This window comes from Coccinella septempunctata, chromosome 1, assembly GCF_907165205.1.
Source record: "Coccinella septempunctata chromosome 1, icCocSept1.1, whole genome shotgun sequence".
Classification (NCBI taxonomy): Eukaryota; Metazoa; Arthropoda; class Insecta; order Coleoptera; family Coccinellidae; genus Coccinella; species Coccinella septempunctata.
Window position 1 is genome coordinate 19,026,796 of NC_058189.1, and position 8,730 is coordinate 19,035,525.

General features: G+C 35.8%; 2 protein-coding genes across 2 annotated transcripts; both read right to left on the reverse strand.

Moving 5' to 3' along the window:
• Positions 1–4,121: 4,121 nt before the first annotated feature.
• LOC123318958 (histone H2B-like) lies at positions 4,122–4,556 on the reverse strand. Its single transcript, XM_044905745.1, has one exon. The coding sequence runs from the start codon at positions 4,543–4,545 to the stop codon at positions 4,174–4,176; it is 372 nt and encodes a 123-aa protein (XP_044761680.1). The 5' UTR covers positions 4,546–4,556; the 3' UTR covers positions 4,122–4,173.
• Positions 4,557–6,837: 2,281 nt separating this feature from the next.
• Positions 6,838–7,571, reverse strand: LOC123318825 (histone H1B-like). The gene has a single exon (XM_044905574.1). It carries the CDS (start codon positions 7,563–7,565, stop codon positions 6,900–6,902), a length of 666 nt encoding a protein of 221 aa, XP_044761509.1. The 5' UTR covers positions 7,566–7,571; the 3' UTR covers positions 6,838–6,899.
• Positions 7,572–8,730: the final 1,159 nt, after the last annotated feature.

Here is an 8,730-nt window from a genome sequence, read left to right on the forward strand (position 1 = left end):
TTATATACTCACTAAAAATGAAATGATATTACCAAAAAGGGATAATAATAATACGTTATAATATTGAAGATTCATTCAAATCGTCATTGAATATCGAATGCATTCACATCATAATTGAACAAGTAACATTGTACGGAGCAACTGAAATTCAATTTTCAAGAATTCCAATGCAATATCTATGAACGAAAACGTGTCTGACAGAAAAAGGCAGCCACCTTCATGGCACACTAATCTAACAAAAAAATGCAATTTTTAAATTCAGAGAAAAAATTCGTATTTTGAAAATTGCCAGAATGGAGGTAAGCATCGGAATACCTGCGAAAAATATTCTAACTCTAAGTGCCTCATTATGAAGAAAGCACATGCCGACAAGATCCTTATTAATCTTATTGGCTAATTTTGGATAATTTATCACCTGCAATACAAACCAGACTAGGTAGGTGAAAGCACACAGGCACAAGCTGTACCTGCACGGACAAACCCTCTTGAGCTCATTATTAAGTGTCAATGATGATAATCTTTGTATTCAACATTTTACTTTAAGACGCATTTTGACAATGAAAATCTGTAACTACTGAGAACCCATTCATTCTATTCTCAACGATTTATTTAGATGCTCGGCCAGAATCACGATAAATTGAATGAATGAAAAAAAATTTCATGTCTACCATTATGAATAAGCTTCAAGACAAAATTTTTCTTTACGTTAATAATTCTTAATATATATGAAAATAGCCCAAGAAACTCGAAATATACATGTCACATTTGCCGATAGTAAACCTCGCCACTAAACCATTATAGATAGAATTTATAATTTCAAAGATTCAAAATTCCCAAAAATATTCCAGCCGGTTCAAAATATTTTTTAGGTTTCATAAAAATGTACCTATAGCTATAGCTATAGGTACATTAAGACCATTTCTTACACAACTACTCTGAAAATAAATCTCAAACATCTGGCAAAATAGAAAAATATTGCCACTGAGCGGGTTTGTAAAAACCCAAACGAAGTTTCAGCACCATCCCTTTTTTATGATTTTTGCCGAACATTCCAGTTGACGAATTTTGGCACCATCTGGAAGACATTTTGGGAAAAAAATTTTCGGTCCTTGCATCACAGATACAGATGAAGATCAGTTGCATCGTTATCTTCGACCTGTGAACTGATCTTCCGAGCCCTATTTTTTCGTTCGACGTTTTTGAAGTGATTTTTTTTTATTCTCGCTCTACTGAACCGTGCTTGTGTCATTGGAACTATATTGACTGTTAATATTTACACTGACATTCTGGTAGTGATAAGTTTGGAAGTGGTGGACAAATTATTTATTAATTTTTTTTTCTGCAAAAATTTCTCCTCCAAAAACTCGTAAAGTATAAATGAGCAAAACGAACGGGCTGATGAGCAAAACTTTCGATCGAAACCAATATCGGAAAGATCCGTTAAGGTGCCATGCTAGTGTAATATTACACCAGCAGGGCACGTAACGGTAAGTGGTAGAGAAAAACTAATTGCAGAATTGAGAGGAGCAAAACGCAGATATCCCACAAGCTGAGGTAAGAAAAAAAAAATTTTTTCTTCTCTGAAAACTCGTAAGGTGTAAATGAACAAAACGAACGGACTGGTGAGCAAAACGATAAACTAAGTTCTGAGCAAAACGAGGGCATAAAAATCGTAATATGTAGTTCTTTGAGGTGCTCTGCTAGTGTAATGCCGCTCAGCGAGCTGACTCTGGGGGTCGCGATCCGATTATTTAACCCTCAACTCCGGTCAAAATGGATCGTATCGTAACTATCGTATCGTATGTTTCTCTGTTTTCGCGGGACGAAGTAGTCTTCTTATTTCCGCCGTCTTGTATAGTCTCTCTTTGTTTGTATCGCTTTACTTCTGTTCATTCCATTATTTCTCTCATAATCAGTGGATTATTGTGTATTTTCATTTTTTCTTCCAGTTTTTCGTTCATTTTTTGTAGGTGCTCTTTGATTGTGGGATATTCTATATCTTTGTGGAGTTGTTCATTCGTGTGATACCACGGTGCGTTTAGTGTCAGCCTTATCGATATGTTTTGAACTCTCCGAAGTGTTCTCATGTTCCTTTCTGTTGTGTTCTTCCAGCTTGTGGCTGCGTATGTCATCGGTCGAAGTATCTAATATATAAAATTCTCGTGTCATAGTTTCCGTTACCATACTCCTCCGAAACGGCTTGACCGATTTTGATGAAATTTTTTGTGCTTATCCGGTATCTATGAGAATCGGCCAACATCTATTTTTCATCCCCCTAAATTTTTTATTTCATTTTTTGGACAAAATTTTTAATCTCTATTTTTTTATGATACAACATACAAAAATACATACAATCCTCAATTTTCACCCTTCTACGATCAACCCTTATTTTTTAATAGCCATTTTAGTAATTTAATAATTTTTTTTTAGAAATTACTAGGAAATTATTTATATGGCAAAACAACGTTTGCCGGGTCAGCTAGTTGTATTATATATCTTAGGCTGACCTAAGTTCAATGACGGACGGACCTGGTTAATGTGTATATATTTATATAAAGGGCGAGTCATTGAATCGTAAAAATATTTTACAGTAGATTATTGAGGTCAAAACATGTACCATTTTTCCGATTTAGCCTTGATAAAAAGATTGACATCGGGTTTCATAAAACTTTGATTGTCCGATCAACGATTTGATAGTCACTCGATCACTCAACCGAAATCACTGAGACCTTTCATTTCTTAATATAGCAATTGAGAATAATTAAATGGATGTATGAACATCATAATTCGATGCGGGAATAATATTCTGATGATAATCATGACTGAATTATCGATAGAAAACAAATTGACGTCTATTCGTTCATCAAGCGTTGATTCCCTGATCAAGCTTTATGAAACCCGGGGATAGATTTTAAAAGAGTTGCATGCGGTCAAAGTAGGTACCCAATTTTTCGAATTTCATAGATAATTTTTATTTATGAACGCCAAATTACTCGAAATTCATTTCATTCGGTAAAACCGTTTGTGAGAACTGAAAATAATATTTTTTCATGTTTTTCAACAACCTCACCCTGTATATGCCTCCAGCTACTCAGCTTTCTACCCCGTATAGTGTTAAATAAAAATGATTTATTGGAAACAGAAGAATAATACAAGTGTATCACAACACAAAAACGAAAATATAATAATCTTAATACAATGGTTGTGCATTACACTGTGGAATGAGAACAGGTCTTCAGGCTTTGCTAGAGAAGTTTCTTCACCCCCAAAATTTGAATGTCTGAAATATTTGGTCAGGGAGGAAGACGCTGCTGCATTAATCATATTTTTATGTTTGTAACTTGAAACATGCCGTATAATATACCTTCTTTCTCCAAATACAATGCCGAATTGAACCTTCGTACATTGGACCATTGGATCAAGTTTTGTTTTTTTAAGGAATGGAAATTCTTTTGAAAGATTTTTGCACTTAATTTCTTTATTATCCATCTCAAATTAATGATCTTGAGAAAAATACTGAATTAAATTCAAGATTTTGACGGACGTTTTCCAGTGACGGACTTCTTGGACGATTGACGGACTGTCCATCACAATGACGGACGTCTGGTCACCCTAATATATCTTCATTTTGTTTGTTTTATCTAGTTTGCTCTTTCTGTTCAGTAATGGGTACATGAAACCTTTGATTGTTCTTGCTTTAACTTCGACGTTCCTGACGTGTTTGTTGAAATTCAATTTTTCGTCTAGGGTTATTCCTAGGTAGTTCACGCTTCTGGTCCATGGAATTGGTACATTGTTTATTTTTACGTTATTCGAGGGTCCTCTTGTAGTAGAAAATGATTCCGGATTTGCTCTGATTTTCCATTTGCTCATCCATTCCTCTATCCTGTGGCAATGTTTCTGCAGTTCCTTCTCTATTTTAGAGGTTACTCTTGAGCTAGTCAATATAGCCGTGTCATCTGCGTATGATGTAATGATTGCGTTCTCGAATTGAGACGTTTTTGTTTAATGTCAGATAGTGTTAGACCGAAGGAAATCAACTTACATACAGCGGAGCATTTTCCCGACCAAATCTAAGGAAAATAGCAACAGACCAGTTACTAATTATCAGGATGTACTAATTAGTGGTTCTGAAAAGAACCTATTGGGTTAGAACGTATGTGGTGTTCCACCTCATTTTGAACTAGTGTACTTGGTGACTGCTTTGGTACCTTCGCTGACTGCGTGCTTAGCCAGCTCGCCAGGTAAGAGAAGCCGTACCGCAGTCTGAATTTCCCTGCTGGTAATCGTAGAACGTTTATTGTAGTGAGCCAGTCTGCTCGCTTCAGCAGCGATACGTTCGAAGATATCATTCACGAAACTGTTCATGATACTCATAGCTTTGCTAGAAATACCGGTATCGGGATGCACTTGTTTCAATACCTTGTAAATGTAGATGGCGTAACTTTCCTTCCTCTTCCGTTTCTTCTTCTTATCAGTCTTGGAAATATTTTTCTGGGCCTTGCCCGCCTTTTTAGACGCTTTTCCGCTAGTTTTCGGAGGCATCGTAATGTGGAAAAATTTTATCGAAAATATGGTCCTCTTACCGACACAAAATATGAGATAGGAAAATCTCACATTTTTGGCTCCGCCCATGAGTTATATACATTTTTTATATTTGATAATTTTTTATTCAGTACCTACCATTTGAAAATTCGAGTAACCTAAAATGTCCGTAAATATTAAAATTTTAATGAATCTTTTTTAAAATGATATTCAATTAACAGATTTCTGCAGAATACAGAGTATTTTCTGAGAATTCAGTAATAACAGTACCTAATATAAACTGGACCTGTACTTAATTACCCTCGTGCTTATAGGCACCCTTTTCACAAATGTTTCATTCTGTAACAGAGATGCCATAAATCTAAAATATACAACTTTGTCGGCATTCTCTATAAGTTACGTTTCTTTTTATGGGGCGGCTTCTTTCAGAGCGGTCAATCTTTGCTTCTTTCAAGCCCCCTGCCGAATATCTGGAATATAGTTGGGGTTTATTGATTCTTAACACATGATAATTGTTATTTTTCATATTCAGTTTCTTCATAACTAAACAAACAGAAATTATGAATAAGTTGAAATTTCCAAAATGACCTTCATAAATATCAAAATGCAATTAAAATTAGCTTAACCCAAATGTTTTGTCCTGTCATTTGTAAACATGCTTCGGAGTTGGTTTATAGTACCACGGTCTCTAGAAATTTTATGAATGCAAAAATCCGGAAACCACCCCAGTTCAATATTCCAACAATTTTGGCTTTTCCAAACTAGTTGGTTTATAAGTACCAAGGTTTCTAGAAATCTTATAAAAGCAAAAAGTTTCATTTTTGGTTTCATTTGTAAGTTGAGACTCAACGATTAGTGTATGTGTTACTTCACAGTAAAGGTGCTTGAAATTTTTTTACTTTTTTTCATAACTTCGCCAGTTCAATAGTTCCAGTAGAGTTGAGTCGATACGTGAAACAGGTACCTTGTACCGTGAACAATGCTATCAGGATATACCTTCGAGCGCGTGTTTCGATCTTTCTGCTAAGATGTCGAATAAGAGAAGCCCGATACGGCTTTATTTTTCTATCGTAGACCTTGAAAAAATAATGTGTTCCTGCGACATCTGTAAACAACAACTGTCTTACAAACATTCAGTGTCCAATTTAAAAAACATTTCAAGCGAAAACCTGCCTTTGTGGATATTTTTCCCAGAAATTCAAGCGATGAAAATAATCCTTCTACCAGTGCTTCGAAACGTCCATTACCCAGTGATGAGGATAATGAGAAAAATAAGGATACTTCCGAAGAACCTAGTTCTAAAATAACTAAATTGGACGGTGTTGTGATTGTAAATACCTAGTGATAATAATTAACCGAAAAAAAAAGTTCAAGATGAAATCGTCACTTTTCTACATGAAAAAATTACAGGACAAGAAGCAGTTAAGGGTTTTTAGTGGGTCTCGAGCTCAAGAGAGTGAGAATCCCCAGAGGGTGGTTCGTCTGACTTGCAGATTTTCCCCCTGCTACACAAAAAAAAAGAATTCCGTGCATTTGCCTATAAACCTTTCATCTTTTAGTCTGTTTTCTTCTCACACACTATATTGCTGGGATTTATGTGTTTATCCTCTATTGGATATCACTTTATTCGATTTTCAATAAGTTTCTGTTAGTATATTAAAATCTTTTTAATTGATCTCTTGGTCTCCTTCGGTAAATTCGCATTCTCCTTTTGTCTTCATTTGGGTCGTAGTTCACTAGTCTGCTGAGTTCTTGATTCGGATGGTTTTTCGCTGTTTCGAATAATTTCTCTGCTTTTTTGTTCATGAATTCCGTTATGGTTTCCCATTTTAGGTCCCTATAAATCTGTCTATTCATGACAAACCAAGGTGCATCTATTGCACATGGTAGCAGCTTGTTTTGATTTTAATGGTCAATTAGTCAAATAACGAGTTCAATTTCGAAAGAACTGAACTTAAACTCGTAATGAAACGTAGTTTTTCAATTGCGATGACTATGTTGAGTACCTCGGAAAAGATATTAAATTTCTGCCGTATATTAATTTTCATGATTTTTTGATCAAGATCGCTATCATTCGATAGCTAGAGTGAAATTCTGAATATTCTGCACCTGAAATTATTCGGCTAAATTCCTGACCGTCAAGTGATTTTCAGAATTCGGGACTTATGTGATAGCATTTTCAAAAATATTTACATTTTCCGAAAAAAATTACCTACCGTGTTCGATGGAAACATCTTTTCTGACATCGTTTCTCTAGCGAGTGAAAATCTATAAAAGTAATATTTGATAGAAAATTGTAGAGGCCCTGAAAAGGGCCGGTTTAAAATGTTTATCCTTCCAAAATTATATACGTTTTACTTTTTCTTTTTGGGAGACGTTACTTTCTTCGGAGCCGTTACTGATTTGACCGTTTTTGGTTTCGGTGCTTTGGGCTTCTTCGTCGGCGATTTGATTGCCTTCTTAGCTTTCGAGGGAGATTTCGTTAATTTTGGCTTCTTTTTTTCTGTAGCAATTGCCGCTCTCTTTTTCGACTTACTCACTGTAGTTGTAGACCTGGCAGGGGATTTGTTCTTCTTCTCGGCTGCCGTTGTAGATGACGCATTCTTATTTGCTCCATCGGCCGACTTGACCAATTTTTTCGTAACCTTCTTCGACGCGTTTGTTGTAGATCCGCCAGCGGCCAATTTGAAAGAACCAGACGCTCCTTTTCCTTTGGTCTGAATCAGGGAACCGGACTGTACAGCGGACTTCAGATATTTTCTTATGAACGGTGCAAGTTTTTCAGAATCGACCTTGTAATTCGAACCGATGTATTTCTTGATAGCTTGCAACGAGGACCCGCTCCTTTCTTTCAATCCTTTGATGGCACTGTTAACCATATCGGAAGTTGGAGGATGGCTGGGTTTGACATGTTTAGACTTTGCTGAGGTTTTTTTCTCGGCTTTTTTAAGCGTCTTACCAACAGCACTAGCAGGCGTAGTTGCCTGTCGCACTTCAGACTCGGAGGTTGATAATGACATTGTGTTAAGCACTTCGGGTTTGGATTACTTCCGATAGTGGGATCCATATTACCGAAGTTGACGGAAATTTGACGGGCGATTGGCTCGTAAATTATTGCTAAGGACTTGAAATTGCAAGTTTACTGCGTAATCTCACGGAATTTAAAGCTTTTTATTTGTACCAATTATTGGGTTCATCATTGCATCGTATTTCGGACGAATGCGATATGGGAAATAGGCCGATATATCATTTTTGACGGACCGAAATGATTCTTCCCAGACTTGCCAAAGTCGCTCTTGTCATGGTTCCTGGATATTCTTATCATTAGTTATTATTTCGAAATTTGATTCTCCTTGATCGAACAGCTCATGATGAATAGAACTTATTCTTTTATTCATTGACCATCAGAATCGACCATCAAAATCCGCATTTTTACTGGAAGTAGCGAAATTTTCTAATACTTTGTCGATTCGACCACTGAAAACTGAATTTCTATCATAGTATCGACTGAAATTCAACGTATGTGTCTCAATTCCAAAAACTTCGTATAGTTTCAAGATTTGGCTCGAATTGATCTAACAGTTCCTCGGAAATTGATCTCATACTTTGTCTAATCGGCCACTGAATTTCTATCGAGAGTATTGAACTGAATTCGAAAACTATAAATATGAGATTCTAGGATTGAACGCCCACACTAAACCTCTCCGAAACCAGCCCTAAACAAAACTTCAGGAAATTTCAACAAAAGATGCCAAAGAAATCAAGGTTGGAAAGAAGATATAAAAGGTGGAAACCATCAAGAGAATTTCATTAAAGGTGAATATTGGCACAAGGAACAAATCAAAACAACTATTCTCTCAGCGACGTTTCGGAAATTTTATTTCCTTCATCAGGCTACAACAAAAGGTAATCATTACATTCAGATGGACTCAAAAAACAAAGAAAAGGTTGTGAAAAAAGTGGTCAAAAATATATAAAACTAATATATGAATATATATTTATATATATTTAGACTGATTCAAAAAAATCGACTTTCTTTTTTTTCGGCAAACACACCCCTTATTATCTTCAGGGCATCGAAAAAAAAACGTCTGTGAAGATATTAGCCAAAAATCTTATTATTTAGAGGTCGCTCTTCGAGGATTTCTATTTTCCCTACTAATAGCAGGGGAAAATAATTTATTT